At 47.7% G+C, this 22,727-nt stretch overlaps 1 protein-coding gene across 3 annotated transcripts in view; it reads right to left on the reverse strand.

Annotated features, from left to right (window-relative positions):
- Positions 1–28: 28 nt before the first annotated feature.
- Positions 29–22,727, reverse strand: part of FHL2 (four and a half LIM domains 2) — a 66,015-nt gene continuing 43,316 nt past the window's right edge. For all 3 annotated transcript variants that reach the window (XM_014791696.2, XM_087426311.1, XM_087426310.1), the window contains exons 3-6: positions 14,209–14,383; positions 7,940–8,109; positions 4,839–5,025; positions 29–631 (exon numbers count right to left, since the gene is read on the reverse strand). In XM_014791696.2, coding sequence (XP_014647182.1) covers positions 480–631; positions 4,839–5,025; positions 7,940–8,109; positions 14,209–14,383 — 684 coding nt within the window. In that variant the 3' untranslated portion in view covers positions 29–479. The remainder of the gene's footprint in view (positions 632–4,838; positions 5,026–7,939; positions 8,110–14,208; positions 14,384–22,727) is intronic.

Genomic DNA, 22,727 nt, shown 5'->3' on the forward strand with positions numbered 1-22,727 from the left:
ATTTTCACACACTGTGCCTGGCAGAAGATTTTGTTCTGGATAACTTTATTGTAAGCCATATAATTTTGCTTTAGGCCTTACGTGACAGGAAGTTACACAGTTGTAAATACCAACTCTTCATTACTTTATGTAGTTTGGAAAACTTGCAAGATCGTGATATGTTAATTGCACTTAAAAATTAAATACACAGTGAAAGAAAGATACATTTATAAAGATATTCAAAAGGATTTTTAACTTGGATTTGCCTTGCTTGATTACAAAACTTCAAAACCATCTTCCCACCTAAGGTTTACATAGGGCTTTCTCCTTCCCTGGGATTGAACTAGTACAAAGGATTAAAGGGCTTAAACAAACGTGAGTAGCACTGAGAAGCACAAGAGCAAAGTCTCGATGTGGCTGGTGGAAACCAGAACACACTATCGTGTGGTTGAGAAAGAAAATATCTAAATCTGTGTGTGGCGAGCAGTGACGGGTGTGACTCAGATGTCCTTCCCGCAGTCAGGGCACAGGATGTCGTCCCTCTCTGTGAGGAAGCCTCGGCCCACCAGGGAGAGGGAGCACTTCTTGCAGTTGAAGCAGTCGTTGTGCCACTGCCGCTCCTCAAAGGAGATGTACTTGGTGCCACCGAGTCCTGGTAACAGAGAAAAATACCAGCGATGAGGAGAGGCAGGGAATGCTGCTGGCTAGAATCGGGCGACGGACTGGAAGAGGCATCCTGGTTTGCTCCGTCTTGCGTTTGGACTCTATGAGATGGACAGTAGGAGTTTCTAGTGGGGGATCCACGTATAAATCAGATACGATGCACAGCCTCGAGGAACTCATAAACATCAGAAGGAACATGCATAAACTGGCTCCAAAACTGTATGATAAATGCTATAATTTTTTTTTTTTTTTAAAGATTTTATTTATTTTTTCCCCCCAAAGCCCCAGTAGATAGTTGTATGTCATAGCTGCACATCCTTCTAGTTGCTGTATGTGGGACGCGGCCTCAGCATGGCCGGAGAAGCGGCGCGTCGGTGCGCGCCCGGGATCCGAACCTGGGCCGCCAGCAGCGGAGCGCGCGCACTTAACCGCCAAGCCACCGGGCCGGCCCAAAATGCTATAATTATAAAGAGACTATTGTGTGTATTTGATTTTCCCCACGAGAATGAAACTCCGTGAGTCAGGGAGCTGATTTCCCTTACTCCTTCACTGGGTGCCTCATGTCTGGCACTCAAATATTTCGTGATTTAATGAATGAAGTGCTAAAGGGGGGCAGAAGAGGAAAATGGCCAGGAGAGGCCTCACAAAGCAATGATGGGTGGTTGTGGAGGAGGGGATCACATTCTTACAGAGGGAATATCCTGAGACAAGCTACAGAAGCATGAACGTGGGTGATAAGAATAAGAGCGGGACATTCAGTGAGACTGGTGGAAGAGGGGGCTGCCGAGACAGGAGAGGGCAGATGATGAAGATATGGGGGCACTAGAGGAAGCTATCTTATATTTTAAACTGGCTGCCTATTACAATATAGTTGGTTTGTACTGCCACTGAGCCCCGTGAAATAAAATAGAATAAAATACATGGGGCTCTCTTAGAGTTGTAATCGATTTTGGTGAAATTTGGATCATGAATTTCAACTGCAAAGAGTTCTTTCCAAAACAATGGTTCAGTCTACCATGTTGAAAACAAAGCAACCACACTGACTGCTCCATTTATAATAGTTTGAGGTCTCAGACTAACATGAGAAGTCTGTAATTCACCACCAGTTAGTTCCTTCTGTGACTTAGCTGGCTATGCTGATGCTGGCATTAAATCCTGTCACCTGGGGGAGACCTTAGAGCTAATCCCCCTCAGCTGGTTAGTGACTGGCCTAGGACTTGAACCCAGGTCTTGTAACACAAGTTCTTGTGCTCTTTCTAATGCCACACCACCTCTGCTACTGCTGGAGGATGCACTAGAAACCTTTTCAACTCTCTTTTCCTAAACATCATCGAGCTTTACAAGAAGAGTGACTCTGCATAACCAGTGTGACTAGAGTATGGATTGCCTTTCGTAATCGTAGACTCAGGGCTAAGAAAGACCTGCAGAGCCCAGCGCCCATGCCTTGGCCTTGAGGCAGAACCAAACCGACGGTTTAGGCCAGTGGGTCTCAAACTTGTCTGTATATTTGAATCATCTGGGAAACTTGTAAAAAATTCTAACGCCCAGGTCATAGCCGATACCAATTAAATCATGACCCAGGCAGCAGTAATTTTTAAAGCTCCCCAGGTGTTTCAAATGTGCAGCCGAGTTTGAAAGCCAGTGGTTTAGGCAACACTTTAACTTGATTTCGGGGCAGGGGCTGCAGAGTGGTTGGAAGATGGTTGATTTTCTTAGCGCTCTACGTTAAGTGAAAAGCCAAGAAGCTGCTAGGGTGCCCCAGCGTTTCCACCATTCCATGCTTTCTCCTTTCTCGCACCTCTGCTAAGTCCTGCTCCACTGTAGATTTGGGGCAAGGAGGAGCACTGGCGGGGAAAGGACGAGGAAGGATGTTAGTGACAGGAGCTACGCGGGCAGCTGTCCCAGGCGGAAAGCCTCCTTTCAGAAGCTCCACTGTTTCCTAGAAATGCCAGCAAATGGGGCAAGTGATAGAAATGGGAGGCAAAAACAGCCCCAGGGAGACAAATCCTCCTAAAGGCAAGATGTACACACAGTCAGTTCGTGTTATTTGAGGTAGTTATGTTCTATAAAGTCACTGAACACTGAACTAGCAAATTCTGAACCACCGTTGCTAAGAGAAATAGAGGCTTAGGTTCCTGCGAGCCTCTGGTCACAAGATATTTGTCAACCAATCGATACATAACCTTGCTTTATGTCTATTTCTGTTTAAAGACACCTTACTTAATATGTATTGTTGACTCAGTAACATTGAATTTACGGCCAACAGCACCATAACTCCAGCCTGAACGAAGCTCATCTAACGTGTATTTTCTCCATAAGGCACATCACAGCCTTCCTGTGCTTAGGAACATAGCATTGGGCTTGGGGGCCATTTTAAACAGCGAAATTGCCAACAAAAAGCACAAAAATGCAAAAAGCATGGCACTGAACAGACTGTGGAAAGGACCCTTGTTCATAATATGAGAGCTGAAACGAGAAGGGCGAGTGTCACTTGGCTCCTCCTCGAGTGGGCATGTACGCATTCACCGCTCTGCGCATGTCTGTGAATGACCACGAACGCCCCAAGAGTACTGACTTGGGAGTTACAAATAAGTGTTAGCGAGTAGGCAAATTTGCAAATATGAACTCTGAATGATGAGGATCAACTGTATTTATGTGTGAATTAAGCATCACTACACATAAAAAGTTGGAAAATATCAACTTCAAATTAATTTATAAAATCATTTAAATTTTGTTAAAGAGAAAAAGAACTAAGTAAGGATCCATTAACCTAAATTCACACTCTTGCACAACTGTGTAGGAATCTGGCTAAAAGTACATTTTAGCTACACTTTCAAAATTCCTGAACGTTAGTCTCTGCATTTCAGAAAACTGACTCTCCTTTTTTGGAGGAAAGTTTCATTCTGTTTTTCTAGTGTTTTTTGTTTTTTTAGTGCTAAATAATAATTAGTACTATTAACACACATATCTGATACTTTACATTTAAAAGTACTTTTATGTAGATTATATTGCTTTATAAAGCTTGATTTTATAAACACTTATTTCCACAGAAGTTACTGAGAAAATAGCATTAAAGATTAATATGTTAGGGCAGAAGATTGCATTTTTCCCTCTGAATGATTCCAAGAGAAATCTGGTATATAAACAGCTGCAATTGGATGTCTTAACATAGAAAGACTTCAATACTATGCTGCTCTTCTTCATATTTTAATTTCATTTGGAAACATGAGCCCTGGATACACAGGAGAGGATGATTTTAGTGACCTGGGACTTCCTACATCAGGTGAGTTAGCGGAGTTAGGTGAACTGGGCTCTAGACCTGAGGAAAAAGAGTCAAGGACGAGCACAGAGGGTGTGTAAATGTGTCTGTGTGGTTACAGTTACACGCAAAGCTACGCAGGAACTCCGTTTGGCTGGGCCGCTGTGTTTATACCACGTGTCTGCCATCTACTGTGGATAGGGATCACCCGGTCACCTGAATTCACAGCGCTGGGACTCCACATCATGGAACTTTTCCTGTGCCGTTATGGAACCCTCACACATTTCCCTCCGAGCCCAGCCAGTGATTTGTGTGGCAACAGGTGGGGAACATTTATAGGACTTCAGTCTGACCAGCCGTCTGCTCTCCACACTGAATTTCTCAGCATGTTTACTAGTTTAGTCCAATGCCTGGTCTGCCAGCCAGCCAGACTTTGGGCTCTCACTTTGCCCAACCCTTTGGGGAATATGAAAGAACCACCTAGAACGTTGCCCTCTGCCCTCATACAGCCCTGGCTTGGTGGTAGAAAGGCCTAAGATGCTATGGAGTGCCTTTAAGAACACAGTACTGCTGCTAAGCCTGGAAATGCTGGCTTCATTGTGCTGATGTGGCTGTCATATACTCACAGGCTGCAGTCTTGGAGATAATCTGACCGAAAGCAGAAATAATAGACCTCCTGCAACAGGCCCTATAGTTCTTAGTGATCAGGTGAGCTCGAGGGGAAGTCGTCACCTGCTGAAGAGTTCCTGGTGTAACAAGGAGAGGAACGCAGGTAGGCAGAAGAGTCGGCTCTGTTCAGGACCTTACTGAGGCCTAGGGAGTCTAGGTGCATAAACAAATTCACACGCTAAAATCTTACACCTTGTTCAACCTTCAAAGGGCTATGTGAAGAAGAGCAGACGGCCGTGCACTCAGAGGGAATTCCACAGACACTCACCGCTGATGGGGTTGGTGCACCCAGCACACTTCTTGGCATACAAATCGCAGAAGCAGTTCAGGCAGTAGGCAAACTCGTCTTGGGACGTGAAGCGCTGCCCGGACAGCGGCTTCTTGCAGGCGGTGCACACGAAGCACTCCCTGTGCCAGGGCTGCTCCCGGTAAGTGACCCCCCCGGTGGTGATGGGCTGGAGGAGGCAAGAGCGAGGGTCAGTTTCCCCAGGCAGAGTGGCCTCAAAGTGTTCTTAGCACACTTCCTCACGCTCAGCCATCGCCACTGGATGACGCAAGACCCTCATCCAGAAAATGTCCAGTTTATTACAAGTCACTGAGAAACTGCTCTACAGACCTCACTGTTGCCCCTTCCACATGCTTTCAGTCCACTGCTGCGGACCCCGGCTCTCCCGTTTGTTACACCGGTCCTGGGATGTCTGCTCTCAGCCCTCCCAGGGATGCTGGGGAAGCGAAGGCATGGGTGCGTGGGGCAGTACTGCTTCCTTGCCATGCAGGGAGGGAAAGATGGGATCCTGCAGCAAGGACAGTCGGATCTGAATCCTGACCCTGCTGCTTACCAGCCCTGTGCCTAAGTCACTTGTAAAGAGCTCTGTACCCCGGGGGGTAACCTCTCAAACACCACCTGCAGCTCTCTCTGTTCAGTTACTTGTGGTAGAAGGAGGAGAGACTTAAAAGACACCGTGGGGTTGCTGCCTGCTGATGCTGTAGTGAGGGGACGGCATCCTGGAAGGTTTGGGAAAAACAAGCCCAAAGCCTGCCTTCTCACCCTGTGTGCCGTTAGAACACTTGTGAGAAGCCAGATGTAATAGAACTGTCATCAACACCTCAATTTTATCTAGTATTTCTTTCTTCATATTGTTGCTTTTCATATTCATTTAAAAAATGGGTGAAGGACAGAACTGAGTAAGATATCAGAGGAGTCTGGGTGGGTCTCAGTGTGACAGAATGATGGCAATGCAAGATGGAGTAGAAACTCCTCACAGTAGCACTTTCATGCATTTTATTTTTTTAACACTGCTATATCATCCAGTACGTCCTTTAGTCCTTACATAAAGTATAAAAGTCCTTACGTTAAGACAGATATTATTTTCATTTTACAGGTGAGCAAACTGAGACCCAGAGAAATTAAGTGACTTGCCTGAGAATTAGCTAGAATTAGCTAGAATCACAGCTAGTTAATGACAAAGCAGGAACTAGAGTTCAGGACTTCCTTCGATCCTGTACTCTTTTCATTAAACTATAAACCATTAATAATCTTCCTATAAGCTTTCCCCCTAGAAACAGAATTTATGCAAAGTATGTTGGGTGAAGGTATCTCTGTCTGTATAGAAGATGGGTATACGTGAGATGTTTCCTCAGCCTGGAATACACTCCCTCATCCCCCTCCATCTGGATTCCATATCCCCCATCCCACTCCACATCACCTAGCTAGCTCAGATGTGCCTCAGCATGGCTGTTACTTTCTTAGAGAGTCCTTCCCTAACACCAGCCTTGCCCCTGGCTCCTCAGATGAGTTCAGGTCCTTCCTCCCGGTATACTCTGTTAAGACTCTGTTCTCCTCCAAAGCACGCGTCGGTAAGTACCTGAAAGTCTCACACTGGAGTGCATTTCCACCCAGTACCCCAGAGCGCCCACTCCCCGGTGGGAAGAATGGAAGTTTCTGGCATGAGGGCTTTCTTGTGCACTAATGAACACACACACAAAGGCGTGTGTCCCAGGAGGATGTGTCACTTATGTTTGTGCAACTGAAAAGGACAATGAGGTGAGGGAGAAAACAGGAAGAAAAAGCAACTAAAATGAACTTTCCTTCCGTCTCGATGAGAAAAACAAAACAAAACAAAAGGGAAGTGAGCAGAGAAGAGGATTCCTGACATAAACACAGGAATGAGAGTGCCGTCCAAGGACGAAGGGATCCACAGTAGATAAATAGGGGAAATAGAGAGAAACGGAATTTAAAAGAGTAAACGTTGGGGCCAGCCCGGTGGTGCAAGCAGTTAAATGCGCACGCTCCGCTGCGGTGGCCCGGGGTTCGCAGGTTTGGATCCTGGGCGCGCACCAACGCACTGCTTGTTAAGCCATGCTGTGGCAGCATCCCATATAAAGTAGAGGAAGATGGCCATGGATGTTAGCTCAGCGCAATCTTCCTTGAGGAAAAAAAAAGGGAGGATTGGCATCAGATGTTAGCGCAGGGCTAGTCCTCCTCACAAAAAAATAAATAAATAAATAAAAGAATAAATGGAAATAAAATGGAAATGAGACAGAAGGAAACAAGAGAGAAAGGCTGGAGGAAGATCAGCACACGCTGCCCTTTGAAAAGGTGCAGGCGAGGTGCGCATTCCAGCCAGGGCCGAGCAGGCGCAGGCAGGGCCCCGGGGTGAGACAGCGGGGTCAATAAAGGGCAGGAGGCAGACAGTCTCACTAAGTCCTCACCTGGCACCGCCCAGGGCAAAGTCGGCGGCTCCAGTCCAAACAGTGCTGAGACTGTGTGTGTAAGAGAAGCCACACTCTGAAGGGCACGGACGTGGGGGTGGACAGGGTGGGCAAGGAGACAGGGCTTCCTGTAGATGTGGCTTCCTTTTGTCCTCTAACTACCAGAGCCATGACAGTACAGCACATTGGTGACTGTGGCAGTGTGATGCCTGGTCTGTCCCCTATCCACGGCTGACCTTTTCCCTTTCCTTTTCTTTCCACATCCTCTTTCCCTCTCACTAAGTTTAGCAGTTGGTTTCTTGTTTATTCAAGGAGAGCAGTGTAACAAAGACAGCTTCGGGATGGTCAATTCTCCTTCCCTTTGGCATCAAGTCACATATTTGGAAATGTTCTAGAAGACAGAAGGGATAAAGGATTTTTGTCTCAGATCACAACAAGCTTCAAAGTCCGTCTTTGAAAGAAGGACTGGAACAGAGGTCCAATGGGTAAAATATACAGCAGTACGTCAGAACTATGGAACGTGAGGCAGGACAGACCTAACTACCTCGCCCTTCAAGCATTAAGGTGTACTCACTTTCGGAAAGGGAGAACTGACCAACAGCGGCCATGGAGGCAAACTGACTAGAAAGTGCGAGGTCCAGGGAGAGGAAGAGATACCTTTTTGCACTGAACACACTGCAGGGCATACTGTTTCTCATAGCAGGGCACACAGAAATTCTGACTGTCCTTCGGGATGAAGCTCTTGGTTCCAATTGGCTGTTGGCAGCGATGGCAGATGAAGCAGGTCTCGTGCCAGCTGCTGCCCTTGTACTCCATCTTGCGGGTACCTGCCGCGAGAGTCAAGAAGGAAAGAGCAGAGTTGTCAAAGGACTGGCTTGGAGGCCCAGCAATCTGTGTTAAGAACCTGCCACCATCTCATTTTGTGACCGTGGCGAGTGGCTGTAGCTCCGGAAGGCTCACCTCTCAATGGGAGTAATTTCTGCTGGAGGGCAGGGGCTCTGTCTTTTGGTTCATTATTAGACCCCCAACTCCTGGAACAATATCTGTACATACTCAATATTTATTTGTTGGACAATGTGGTTATGAACATTAAATGAAAAAAATATTTGTCTCTCTCAGCATCATAAAATATAAAGAAAAATCTAGCACAGCTCAGACTAATCCTCACCGAGTGTGGACTTTGGGGCAGAGGGGCCTGTTGACAAACAGCCCTCTGCTTCTCAATGGGATGGAAATGAACCGAGAGTCTGGAGCCTGACTCAGTAAGGAGCCTCCACATCACTCGCTTCATGCACCAAGCTGTGGCCTACCTGCTGCGCTAAGTGCTATCGTGAAATCCACAAGTGTTATCTGGACATCCCAGTTAGTAATTTCCCATCGCGACAGCCTACTTCCTTCTGAACGACTATTATCATTTGATACATCTACATTATTTCCTCGAGTAGATTACCAAGTCCTGGAGAACTGAAAGCCTTTTGGTTTACTCCCACCCCGACCCCACCCAGCATGATTGACAGGGAATGCTCAGGATTTGTTGATTGATGTTTTTCCCATACTTTACACACACACAAAAAGCACGGATATTTATAGAAAGAGATGGTTCAGAAAGATAAGTAAGCGAGCACCCTTTGTATGAAGCAGAAGTGAAGGATTTGGGGAAAAGGAGCAAAGTGTTCCAAATACCCGGGCTAGCTCAGGCAGCGGCACACTAGGCAGGGCCCGCGGGCTCGTCTGGACTGCGGCCTGCGTTACAACTGAAGTGTCACTGGAACGCAGCGCCGCCCACTCACTCACTGCCATCGTCTACACTCCACTGCTTTCCAGCTGCAAGGGCAGAGTTGAGTAGTTGCAACAGAGAATGGATGACCTGCAAGGCCTAAAACATTTATTTGGTTTCATATGGAAAAATTTTGCCAGCCCCTGGGCTCAATTAGAGGATGGGGACTGTAGAATGATGGGCACACAAGTGAGACTTCAACTGAGAGTCTGGGAATGAGGGGAGATTCGGCGGAAAGCAGGACGGCTGGCTTTGGAACCAGGGGGCAGCATAATGCAGACGTCTGTAAACTAGGCTTTAGCTCTAAGTCCAAAAATAATAGGGTTGAAACGACAAGGCTAGCGGCTGTATTTTAGCTGGTTGTGAGGTTGGTGAGGAGATGTCCATGTCTCAAGTAATTAGGGTGTGCGCTGAGGATCATTCCGTGATCATTTTGTTACATGTATTTTGGGGACATCTTCTCAGCTTCCAAGACCAGACATTTGAGCACCACCTCCCATAGAGCATATAAAATACTCAGGGAATTCGTGTGATGTGTTGGGGAGTGGCACACAGTGATCTTCAAAGCTATGGGGTTCAGTCGTGGGGTGATGAATCCTGAAATGAGGAAAATTATATTCAGCAGTTGAATTTCAGGTAAAAATGGTGGAAGGATTTGGATGTAAATGCTAGAATGATTTTCTTTGGTATCCAGGGTTTTTTCCCCGATGAATACCTTTGTCACTTGCTCTTTTAATCTCTGACTTTCCCTCTGAAAAAGCAGCCTAGAAACCCAAGGATTTTGTCAATGAATATAGGGCCATTATGAGTCTCCCTAATGACGGCAAGCAGGACCATATGAGTGCATTCTTGGCGTGTTCTGAAATCGTCTTACATCAACACCAGTGTTCAGGAAACTCCTGTCCCTAGTAGGGAATCCACTGGGCACTTCCAGCCCAAGGTGGGTGGCAGGTACACATTTGAGAGCCGCCATTGACACAGACGTGTGTAAGTACTGTACGATATGGCCAGCAGGTGGCAGCAGAGTTCCTTCTTCTAACAGAATCCACAGATTAGAGCAATTCTCCAGCAGATGAAGTACTGTCTTGAGGAAGGAGTGTCTTTTTCTGATTCAAATAAGCCAGTGAGGAACCAGAAACCTGGAGAAGGATTAGTCATGGCGTGAGCGTGCTCAGAGGCTTAGGGCACCCGCATAAACCTCTGCAAACAGGGGCTCGGCACTGGGTAGGTAGGGACCCCGGGGACCCTAGCACAAACCTAGTGGTTTTGTGACAAGGGAACCGTAGTCTCCTGACCACGTCAAGAAATTGACTTTTGTAGGGTGTGGGGCCAGTGGGTGAGTTTTTCATTAGTACATGCCTCTCGTCCTATGTATCTAAACTCACTGCCAAAGCTATGTGATGCTCTGTACTGCTGTTCATCTTGATTTGGTTGTAGCACTTTAAAAAATTAAACCAAAGCGGAGAAGCCAGTGCTATAATCTAGTGCTTCTTTTTTCTCCTGGTTTTTGCACACACCAGGCTTCTTCCAGACACCCTGCTTTTGGTGCCCAGTCCATTTCCTCTGCCAGAAGTGACCTTTTCTGACCTCCATCTGTTGAAATCCAGCTCCTCATCCTTCAAGACTGCTCAAACGTGATATCCTGAGGCTCTCTTTCCTGACTCCCTGCTCCTGGCTCGCACCCCCATCCCAGCAGGCACCAGCCAGGCTTCTCCAGCGTCTCCATCTGAAGATCCCCCGGTAGCCATCAGTGAGAAGCCCTTCACTGAGAGGTGGGGAGGGGAGTGCTGATGCTTTTACAATTGCCTGTTGTGAGATGGAACTACGTTCTCATTAACGGTGCCCGAGCTGGGCATTCTTCTCACACCTGCACCCTGCACTATCGCAAAATGAATGACAAACCCCCTTCTTAAAGACCTTGGCGGTTCCCACGACCACCTCGGTGATGCTAAGGCTACGTGTGCACCTTCCACCAGCCCCTGGAGCTCCAGTATCGCCCGGGGCCTCCTCCTGTGGCTCCCCCTCCACCCCCCAGAGAATGCTCTCCTGACCTGGTCCTCCAGGTACGGTAATGAAGGGGAGAGAGAACTGGAGAAGCTCAGGGGCCAGCAGGATTTACAGACGGTCCCAACTTACGATGGTTCGACTTTCAATTTTTTGACTTTACAATGGTGCACAAGTGATACACGCTCAATAGAAACCATACTTTGAATTTTGATCTTTTCCCGGGCTAGCGATATGCAGTAGATGCTCTCTCATGATGCTGGGCAGGGGCAGCCCCCGCAGCTCCCAGTCAGCAATGTGATCACAAGGGTCAACAACTGATACACTTACAACCATTTTGTACCTATGCGACCGTTCTGTTTTTCACTTTCAGTACAGTATTCAATAAATTACATGAGACACTCAACACTTTATTATAAAATAGGCTTTGTGGTAGATGATTTTGCCCAAGTGTAGGCTATGTAAGTGTTCTGAGCATGTGTAAGGTAGGCGAGGCTAAGCTGTGATGTTCGGTGGCTTAGGTGTAGTAAATGCATTTTCGATTTCTGCTATTTTCAACTTATGATGGGTTTATCAGGACGTAACCCCATCATAAGTTGAGGAAGATCTGTTCTTGCAAAAGGGCAGAGCACTGCTGAGGAAGAGCAAACAAATGAAGGAAAAAACCAGGAGGTAAACACAGAGAAGAGGATGCAGATAGCAGGCCGAGAAAGCCCGCCCCCTCAGCTGCAGGCGAGTTCTGGGCAGCGCGTCAAGGGGGAAGGAGAGTCTTCTGGCAGCCGCAGAATGTGGGAGCGGCGAAAAGGAGATGGGAAAGAGGATATACAGAAGTCTGCTATGAGTCATGAATGGGTCCTTCCTTGGGCTCTGGTCATGAACACCTAATAAAGATTTAATTTGTTTTTCAGTTAATTTTGTGGTTCTCATTGTTCCAGGATGCCAGTGTCTCTGCACGTGACTCCCTGTGGGACAGGACCTGGTGGCCGGCTTTCTGTGGGTTAGTCTCCATTCCCACTGCCGCCACCTTTGGGCCCTCACTCCCAACACCTGCAATGCTGACGGCATCTTGTCCGAGGCCTCCTGCCTGCAGTGCCCCACCTGAAGCTACCACGGCCTCCGGCTGTCCCCGCTCACACTCCCAGCAGGGCTACGGGGACATCGTCTGGGGTTCGGTTCCTAGTAATAGTGTGTTGCAGTTATTTTTAAGATGTATTAACCAGAGAAATGTGGTAGCAATAAGAAACCACCTTACTGAAGCCTAGTTATCCCCCTTGCCTTTGTAAAAATGGTTATTTCTTATCCAACATATCTTCCTAAAATAACACTCCCCTCATGTCGGTCTCTCACTCAGAACTCCAGTATCTCTTCATGGCCCAAAACAAAGCAAACCAAAAATAAAACAGACACTCTGTTTGGCAATCAGTCTTCCACCCAAGAGTCAAAAGCCTGACTCTCAATCATCTCTGCAGCCTTAATTCTCTTCGCACGTCCGTGTGAATCTCGCTACGGTGGGAAATAACGACTAGTAAGCAAGTTACCCAGGTTTCTAAAAATTAACATTCAATCTATTGATGGAAAAAACTCAAAACTCTCAACTTAAGTTCATCTTATATGTCTTATTATTGCATTCATGAATATAGTGATTTTTAAAAACCACTTTCAAGGGGCCTGTGTGTTTGGTTCTGTTTATTAATGTAGTGAACTGAACTGCTTTAAAACGGCATTTAAAAATTCAACAGATTGGATATTGAGGTTAAGCACCTCAACTAACAAGCCAAACCTCAAGTTCTTAAGTAACTGTTGTTGAAAATGAATTACACTTGTAAATATGATGAATCATAAGATATCTTAAACATCAAAACATTCTAAATTAAGAAAATTTCAATTTAAAATCACAAGTCTAAATCACTTATTCAATACACACGTTCAGTCAGACTCACAAGACTAATTTACTCTTTAGACTCAATTTTTTTTAAACCTTACACAAACTTCATGAGAAGATTTAAGACAATATTATTACTCCGGGTTAGATTCTCTCGATATGTCTGCCCTTAAGCCTAAATCTTCCTAGATTAAGGGTGCTGACCCACTGAAGCAGCTGCCTTCCCCAGCAATGTGAGGGGGACGCCCAGCTGTATTGAGCTGTTTAGCAGCTAGAAGCCCGGGGCTGGCCACTGCCCCCCCACCAAGCTGACCCTCATGTGACAGCTGTTCTGTCAGCGCCCTCCTGACGGGAGCCTCGGAGCCCGCGTGCCCTCGTGTCCAGACACAGCCCCCAGGTCCTTGTTTACTCTCGGCATTCGGGGTCCCCAACCAGTTTGCTGCTGCACTAGACAAGCCCGCAGTCTGGTGACTGCTCCGTCCTGTTCTGTGAGGGCCACACTCCCATGACACTCAGTGGCCAGAGGTGCCTCCTGGTTTTAGGTGGCTCTCTGGTTGGATGCCAGATTACAGCTTCCAAATGGGACAGATATTAAGAAATGACCTGAAACTCAGATTTAACTGGGAGTCTTATGTTTTTACCCACCAAATCTGGCAAGTGTACCCTCCAGTGACCCTTTACTGGTCATGCAGAGCACGTCACTGATCATCTGTGACAGGTGAGCTGGCCACAGCCGTTGTCTTCACCTTTCTCTCAGTTGTCCAGGGTCCGAATCTTAGGCCCTTCTCACAGTGGTTACTGTCCTTGTTTTCATTTCTGTACATGTCTAACAAGATGTGTTTTTTTAATTCTGTATTTAAAAATTCTATATATTTTTGTTCACTCTGTTTTTTAAAATAAAAGATTCCTCTCTCCCACGAATGAAAGAAGCAAACTAAGCCCCCCCCCCCGCCCCAAAACGAGGGACACAGTCCCATCCTCCCCCATCAACAGGCAAGTCACCTTTACTCTCCTTGGCATTTGACCCGGCTGCGGTCAAATCTGGGTCTGTCTAGAACGTCACGTGCACGAGGGCAGAGCAGTGGGTATGCCTCTCGGCCTGCTCCTCTATGAGCACCCAGCTCCTTGCCCAGTACCCGGCACACAGGAGGGCACAACGCATATCTGCTGAAGTACTCGAATGAGCACAACTTCAGCCAGTAGGAGGGAAGAGAAGAGCGGCCGGCTCTGCAGTGTCGTGAGGGAGAAGGGAGCGCTCCTGACCTGGCATGATGGTCTTCCTGCACTCCTGGCACTTGGAGGAGTACTCGTGCGAGTAGCAGTCCGTGCAGAGCAGCTGGTCCTCCTTGGCAGCGAAGGGCTTGTCCACCAGCGAGCTCTGGCACCGCGAGCAGTGGAAACAGGCCTCATGCCAGTGTCGGTCCTTGTAGGACAAGTCCTGCAGGCCAGACCACAGAGATGGTCAGAGGAGGCAGGCGGGCTGGCAGCTGCTCTGCCTGACCCACAGTGCAGGGGGCATGGTGCACAGCCAGGGGCAGACAGGGAGTAAAGGGGCCAAGGCCTGTGGGCCTTCTTGGACCACCAGCACCTAGCCCTGAAATGAGCCAACTTAGGCTCCTTCTCTCCTGCTGCATTCGGGAACAACCGTTTAGACAGGTGGGTGTGTGTGTGAGAGGGAAAGAGATGCTTTAGAAAAACAAATGGATTTCCCTTAGCCTGTAAGAAGGAGAAACAGAAAACATGAGACTCATCACGCTTCTCACTTGACACCCGCTGAGAAGGAAGCCGGCGGCAGGAGCCCCTTGGCCATGAGGAAGCCCTGCAAAGCCAACCAGACAGCAGGGTGGCTGAGCGCACTGGCGGGGGTAGAAGCCCGGGTGTAGGGAGAGCCAGACAGGGAGGCCCGGGACAGGGCCCTGGTCTAAGGTGCTGGAAAGCGGGTCAGCTGAGCCTTCAGGTGTGGGGGTCACCAGCCAAGCGTGGGGTGGATGGCAGCGAGGGTCCGAGAGGGAGCATCAGGCAGAGAGAGCGCGCGAGCTGGACGCGGGTGAGAGGGGCGCTTGGTGGAGCTGTGTGCCAGGCTCCAGGGACGGGCAGGGCATGGGCTGGACCAGGAGGGCCCTCTCAGGTCTGCAGGGAGTTGAAGTTCATCCTGAAGGCAGCAGGGAGGCGCTGAACTATTTAAACAGGAGAATGAACTGCTAAGACGGTGACAGAAGGACGAGGCCTTGGGAGCGGGGGAGAGCACGGAGGCCGAGCAGACGGGCGACGAGGGGCGCAGGCGAGGCCCACGCCTGTCAGCGCGAGGTGACAGTGGGGAACGAACCCACGAGACAACACCGTGTCGACTTGGGGCCACCCTTGATCTCGCCTGAGAAACAACAGGAAATCTTCTCCTACCTGTCTTTTCTAAATGGCATGTGGCACGACACAAAACTAAAATAATCCATTTATATCCAGCGTTATCTTAGAAGGATTATTTTTCTATTGCCCTTTGTATTCCCAGCTCTCACCTGAAACCATCATCCGTTTACTAACGAGGCAGAAACAGAATTCTAGGCCACCGCACGGTTTCCTGGGAGCCTTCCAGATCTCAGGTCTGAGCCCCGCACTGCTCATGCAGACGGCCGTCAGGAATATCCTTCCCGAGATATGTCCCTGCGGCCCAAGCCGCGGCCGAGGCTGGAGTGACGCCGAGTGCGGGGCGTGAAAACACACACCTGGGACTTGATCCGACAGTCCTGGCACACCAGCTGAACGCAACCCCTGCTAGAACACTTCTCCTTTGCTGAAATACCGTGTGTGCGCGCGCGGTTTCCCAGAACCTTGAACCAAACTAAAGTTATTTGATTTGATGATCTCTTTGCACATTGTTTTAGTTCAGGGAGTTTTAAAAAATATAAATGTCGAATTACTTTGAGAGCAGTTGGGTATCTGTGAAGGGTGTGCCTTGTACTGCTCCCCCTCACGCTGCTCCTGTTGGAAGCTCGCTTTTGATGACATTTGGGAGCAGAACCACGGCCAATGCGAGATCATAAGGAAGGTGAGAGGATGGTAGGATTCTCTCCATGCAGGACTGCCTGGGCTCGTTTCTGTGAGGCTGTCTCCCCACTGAGCCCCTGCTGGCACTGCCCGCCCCCCAGGACCAGAGCAGCAGCTCTCTGAAAGGCCTGTCCCTCTCCGTCCTCCGCAAACCCAAACTGAGCAGCGTGTACTGGGGGCAGAGAACTGTCCTGTCTCTTGCATTTTTAGCCTCAAGTATTTTCAGAAATTTTTGGGAAAAATCATCTGCACTTTACTGGTTATTATTTTTTCGTGTGTGTGAGGAAGATCAGCCCTGAGCCAACATCCATGCCAATCCTCCTCTTTTTGCTGAGGAAGACTGGCCCTGGGCTAGCATCGGTGCCCATCTTCCTCCACTTTATATGGGAGGCCACCACAGCATGGCTTGACAAGCGGTGCATGAGTGCGCGCCGGCTGCCAGCAGCAGAGTGCCACACTTAACCCCTACGCCACTGGGCGGCCACTTTACTGGTTATTTTGACAAATGAAATAAAGTACAAACTGCTCTAATTTGAGTTAATGACCATCCTTCTATGCAAGCTCATTATAAACTGCCAAGCCTGTATTCTCCATATATCCCTTCTTCAAAAAGAAATTATTATTTTCCTCCTTCTGGGGTACTAGTAATGATAATTATTACCATGTTATGAGTTCAAGGCACTACGCAGCCCTGCAAGGTAAATATTATTACTGAAGCTCAGAGAAGTTCAGTAACTTGCCTGCAGTGACACAGCTGGCACGAAGCTGAGCCAGGGTTCAAGCTCAAGTCCTGATTCAAAATCTACTTCCACTGAACCACTCCAGGTAAGATCCTGGAAGAGTTGGTGTTACTCTTGGCTTTCAAAAACCATACCCTTGATGAGATCTGTGTACATCCATTGAAAAAATTCAGAAACGATGCCATATTCTGTACCCAAATAAATGCAATTCGGCATTGCCTTTGTCTAGACTGAATAAAGCTGAACAAACCATTTAAAGCTCTGTCCAATAAGAACAGTAATTAGCCTAATTTAAGAAGAGTTGGAGTTTTTGATCATGCTATCACTGTTATAACACTGTGCGGAATAAATGCATTTAAAAATTTTTGTATGGAAAACAATATGGCAGTGCCTCAAAAAAATTAAAAATAGAATTACCATATGATCCAGCAATTCCACTTCTGGGTATATCCCCAAAAGATTTGAAAGCAGGGACTCAAACAGATATTTGTACACCCATGTTCATAGCAGCAATATTCACACTAGCCAAGAGGTGGAAGCAACCCAAGTGTCCATCAACAGATTAATGGATAATCAAAATGAGGTCTAGCTATACAATGGAATATTATACAGCCTCAAAAAAGAAAGAACATTCTGACACCTGCTACAACATGGAAAAACCTTGAGGACATTACTCTAAGTGAAATAAGCCAGTCACAAAAAGACAAATACTGTATGATTCCACTTACATGAGGTCCCTAGACTAGTCAAATCCATAGAGACAGAAAGTAGAATGGTGGCTATGAGGGGCTGGGAGGAGCGGGGAGGGGACAGAATTTTAGTTTGGGAAGATGAAAAGAATTCTGGAGATTGGTTGCGCAACAATGCAAATGTACTTAGCACTACTGAACTGTATACTTACAAAGGGTTAAGATGGTACATTTTATGTTATGTGTTTTTTACCACAATTAAAAAAAATTAGAAAATAAGTCTTGATGACTACATAAAAGATGAAAAACACCTTTTCAGAAGTTAGCTGGGTTCCCTCTGTGCAGACCAGTCACCTCATACAGGATTGCTGCTGTGGAAAATCTGCAAGCCTTTTTCATGTTGTGTGCATCAGCGCCAGGCTGAGAAGAGAGACCCAGAGGAGCAGGGGTGCGGGGAGAAGGGAGAAATGCCGGCCTGCTTCCCGAAGATGGTCTAGTGTTCATGTTGGCTACTCTGCCCAGCGACCCAGCGTCCCACAGACAGGGGCTACAAGCTGGTAGTGAAAAGAGAAGGCAAGGAAATACGGGTTCAAGGAAATTTGCCTTTTGAGGGTGACCTTCAAAAACACTGAGGGAGGAACTTCCACGAAGGCCATGGTGAGAGCAAAACCTCCAGGCGTCACCACCGTCTCCAGCCTGTTAGCGAGACCCCAGAAGGAAGAAGGAGCAGCAGAGGGGTTAAGTGACTGGACAGTCACGGAAAAGCTCATTTTAAAATGTTCGCATGGATCAGAAGCACTGCAGAAATCCACTTTTCCCATGGTTAACATTTTTGACAGGAAAACACAATTGCTACAGTTTAAGGCTGATTTGTTGACAGACAGTTGACACCACAAAGTGTCTTCTAAATTTGGGTACTATCAACATGCCCTTACTAGACCATAGGCATCAAAGCACGACGTCTAGACCTTCTGAAGCCCAGCTCCTCACGTCTACCCTTCCGACACTACCCTGCTGAGGTCACTCCTGGGCTCACGGTCACCCCGTCTCCCAGGAGCTGCTGCATTCCTCGGAATGACGCGAGCTATGACATCCGAGTGGCTGCAGCCATCTCACCTTGGCTTCTACCTGAAAGGCTGACCTGTCCCTTTGGGCTGATACAGAGCAGATGCCTGGAAATGCTTCTCGTCCCACCCTCCCCCCAGGAGAGCTGGGCCGGGGGTCACTCCCACATGACAACCAGGGTGAGTTATCCCGGCATTCCTTTCCTGCAGCCATCGTAACTCCCCTGCACAATCTCCCTCTGTGGGTCTACCTCTCTCTTGCACGTGCGTGCACACACACATATTTCAGCATTAACACACAACAGTTCCTGAATTGTTTACTCAACAATGTTTGATAATTCTCAAAACCTTCTGACAAAATATTTTCCCTAGGCGCCAGCCCCACGGCCTAATGGTTAAGTTTGGCCCCACTCCCCTTTGGTGGCCAGGGTTCAGTTCCCAGGTGCGGACCTACACCACTTGATGGCGGCCATGCTGTGGCAGTGACACACATACAAAATAGAAGAAGATTGGCACAGATATTACCTCAGGGCAAATCCTCCTCAAGCAAAAAAAAAAAATTTCCCTAAAGATAAATATCACCTTATGACCATGCTCTTAAATTTCACGGTGTGCAATAAATAAAGAGTCTTTAAACAAGCTACCATCACCGTTGGTGGTGGGTCATCAGTGGGAATATAAATGGCCCACCCCCCACCTCTAGCTGCAGGCAGTGGTGAATTTCCCAGGCCAACGACATCTGAGTGACCACTGCATGCAGGCCGAGTGGGGACCTTGGGTCACTGGCTCCACATCTGCTGTACCACAGTGCCCCTCTGGGATCACGGGAACACCTGTCTAAAACGCCTGATGTATTTCATCCTTGTGGGTAAACCCCAGGGCTCTAGATTCAAGTCTGGTTTCTGCTGTATACCAGCTACACGACTTTGGGCAAGTTATTTAACCTCTCTCAGCCTCTGATTTCTCACCTGTAAAATAAGAATAACAGTACCTACCACTGGCTGGGAACACTGCATGAATTAATGAGTTATTACGTGGAAAGCATTTTAACATGTAAGAGTTTTATGTTAAAGCATATATAACTGGTATATTGTAATTGCTCAATTACTGTGAGTGTTAGCTTTTATTCAGATCACAGCTAATGAGGAAAACAGCTGCCTCGAAGCGTGGCTTGCTGAAATTACACTTACTCATGAAGACGGTAATATCGATTCAACTTTCCCTCACCTTGAAGCTCCCATGCTAGGAATTCTACCACTCCGCTTTTGTAGAGTGCTTTAGAGTTCCTCAGCCCTTTTAAATCTAAAATTCTTTGTCTTAATCCCCTCTTACCAATTTTGAGCCATACAAGAACCCTATGAAATCAGGTTTTATTCTCATTTTATAGGTGAGTAAAATTCACGTAACGATGCTACAAAGTGGCGAACCACGTTTTCTGCCACATTCCCACTGTCTTTCAGCCGTCAGTGATCTGAAAGCACTCAGGTGCGTATTTGGCTCATATCCATTACCCAGCCCAGCAGCATCGTTACAAGTGGGTCCCAACATGCTTGCCCACAGCCTCACCTTCTGCTCTAGTGCTCCGTTCACACCCCCTGCCCTTGCCCATGCTGTCCCTTGCCTTGGGAAGCCCTTCCCCCTCCTCTCCAGCAGGCAAAATCCCCTCAGCTGTAGGGCCCAGCTCAAACACACCTGCTCTGGGGCGCTTGTCGGCTGTACGTGACGCTGGCTGAGGGAAGTCACGCGCCACCCCCAGCTAACACAGCGCTGTAAAGACCTGTATCATACGTCTCCTTCAAAATCATATACGGGAACCCTTATCTAACCAATTATGCTATCGGGATCCCCCGTCATTCTCTTTCTCGGGTTCTCAGTTTGTGGTCTCCTGAGGAGTCTGAGTTAAGTTAACAAATTCATGTCATACCTTCCTCCTGGACTCACTTCTTAAGAAAGTCCACAATAAGTAGGAAGTGAGAAAAGACTTTATGGCGAGAGGAAGGTAACTAAATACTGCCAGCTCTGCTTTTTTAGGACACACTGAGGCTTTTGGCCAGGAAGACATTCTCCTGAGTCCTGAGTCCTCCTCCTGACCGTGAGGCGGGATTTTAGGCACGTAATTCCCTGGAGCTGAGAGGCAGCCTGGAAAATGCCACCAAGAGGCCAAGAAGCTAGATCATAATTGATTAGACCCGTGTGCCTGAACCTGAGCTTCCTGTCGTGCTCTGGATATTTAGTGCAAGGACTTGGTGCCTGGCGGCCCCTCTCATCCCTGGTGTTCGCAGCTCCACACAGATTTCTAGTTTTGGCTCTGAGTACCGAGCGAGTCTCCTCTGGTACCTAGCACACCACATGGGCCCCAAAGGGGAGTAGGACAGAGATACCGCTCAGAAGCTGGAGATACCAGGTTAAGAAGCACAGATTCACTGACAGACTTTTAAGAACTTAAAAATGTCCTAGAAATATCCAGGTTTTAAAGTTCTCTGGAAAGAGAATGAAAAAGAAAAAAGGAGGAAAAGGAAAAAAAAAAAAATCCCAGAAAAAATTCCAAGGCTAATCTTGTGCTCACAGAAATGTCATAAATTGCAGTAAAACGTTGATAAACAATGTAAGATTAGGCCCAAACACTTCCTTTCCGATTTTATATTTTTCCATTTCAGAAACATTCCTAATACGGGAGTGCCTTGGCTTGGCTCTGAAGGTGCCCTCGTGGTGACTTCAGCTGAGCCATGGGGGGCGATAAGGGACCTAAGGGGACCCCTCAACCTTCAGCTAACTGAGGGTGGTCCTGGGCGGCAGGGCACTCCACACCAAAGCTGCCCCTGGCGCTCACCCCTCCATCACACGTGGCTCCCCCGGGCTGGGAGAAGTTCCACAACCAAGCAGTCCTCAAAGCCACAGGGCTCCACTTGATAATGGACTCTCAGTGTGATTCGCACTCAGCACTTTGAAAAGATGTTCTATGCTTTGAGATGGTCAGGTTATCATGTTTCCAACTGCATATTCTTTCAAATCCTTAAAAGCAAAGATCCTGAAGAACAGACAACGCAGGAATGTCAGCACTTACGCCGTGCGGCCCTGTTCCAGGTGCTCCAGCCATGTTCACTCATTTCCTCCCCGGCCCCAGTCCTGTGGGACGGCAACCCCGATTTCAGACGAGGAAGCCAAAGCTTGGGGGCGTCATAACTTGTCCTTGTCACACAGCTCGTCGCAGGGGGCCCCAGGCGAGTCTGACTTGAGTCCTGCCTCGGTGGGTGCTGTGTCACTGCTGAACGCTGCGTCCGTGTTGGTGTGCTTTGCAGATGACCTGCTGGTTTGTGTGGACTGAGAGGTCCTTCTTATATTACCCATCTGGTCAGCTTTGTGCCCAATTCCGAGGATCCTGCTTTACTCAATTCCCTTCAGAAACAGATTTTGCTTTTGTAGGAGGATGTCTAAGTAAATATACGTATTTTCAATGCTCATTACAAACTCTGTGGACAAATTACATGGAAACTCTAAAAAGGTGATTCACTCATTAAGTACTTAAAAATCACCTCAACAAATAAAAAAGTGCCGGGTTGGCAAGTTGGACTGTGAGCAAGTATCTGAAATAGTAGCTCTTCCCAGATCGGCCCGGAAGGACCAGTGGGAGAGGCTTGTGTCCTGCTCAAGGGCAGGAAGAACAGGTTTTTCCACCTGATGCCCCCTAAACCAGCCTTGGTCAGTGTAACAGGGACATCAGATTTAACTGGATATGTACAAACCTTAGTCTCCTATCTCAGAGTCCCCTGGCTGCTTTCTGCCTAAAGACCCCAGAAGTTTTCTGTCCTTTAAGAACTTTCCAAATGTTAGCTGAGAAACTTTTATAGTTTGATGGGTGGACTTGTGCCAAACTGATCACTAATTCGATGTTTCCCATTTAATTAACTAGAAAGCTGGAAAGAGAGTCACAGAAACAAATCAAGCGTCATTTCTGCAGCACAGACATTGCCACTGAAGGATCCCAGGAGAAAGGCAGGAGCCTTTTGTTGGGGTCATGTGACAGAGGCCAGGCAGATGCCTTTTACTCATAGGACTGACCACTAGATGAATCCACGTCTGACCTGGGAGTCACAGAGACAGTGCCCACCCGCGGCTGCACAGGGCAGACACATCGCATGTCAGTTAGGAACCACCACCTCTGGGTTCAAATTCCACCTCGACTACCTCCTAATCCTGTAACCCTGGCAAGATCCCCACCTCTCTAAGCCTCAGTGGCTTCCCCTTGA

The sequence above is a fragment of the Ceratotherium simum genome, chromosome 40 (genome assembly GCF_057802395.1).
Source record: "Ceratotherium simum simum isolate JZ-2026a chromosome 40, ASM5780239v1, whole genome shotgun sequence".
NCBI classification, from domain to species: Eukaryota; Metazoa; Chordata; class Mammalia; order Perissodactyla; family Rhinocerotidae; genus Ceratotherium; species Ceratotherium simum.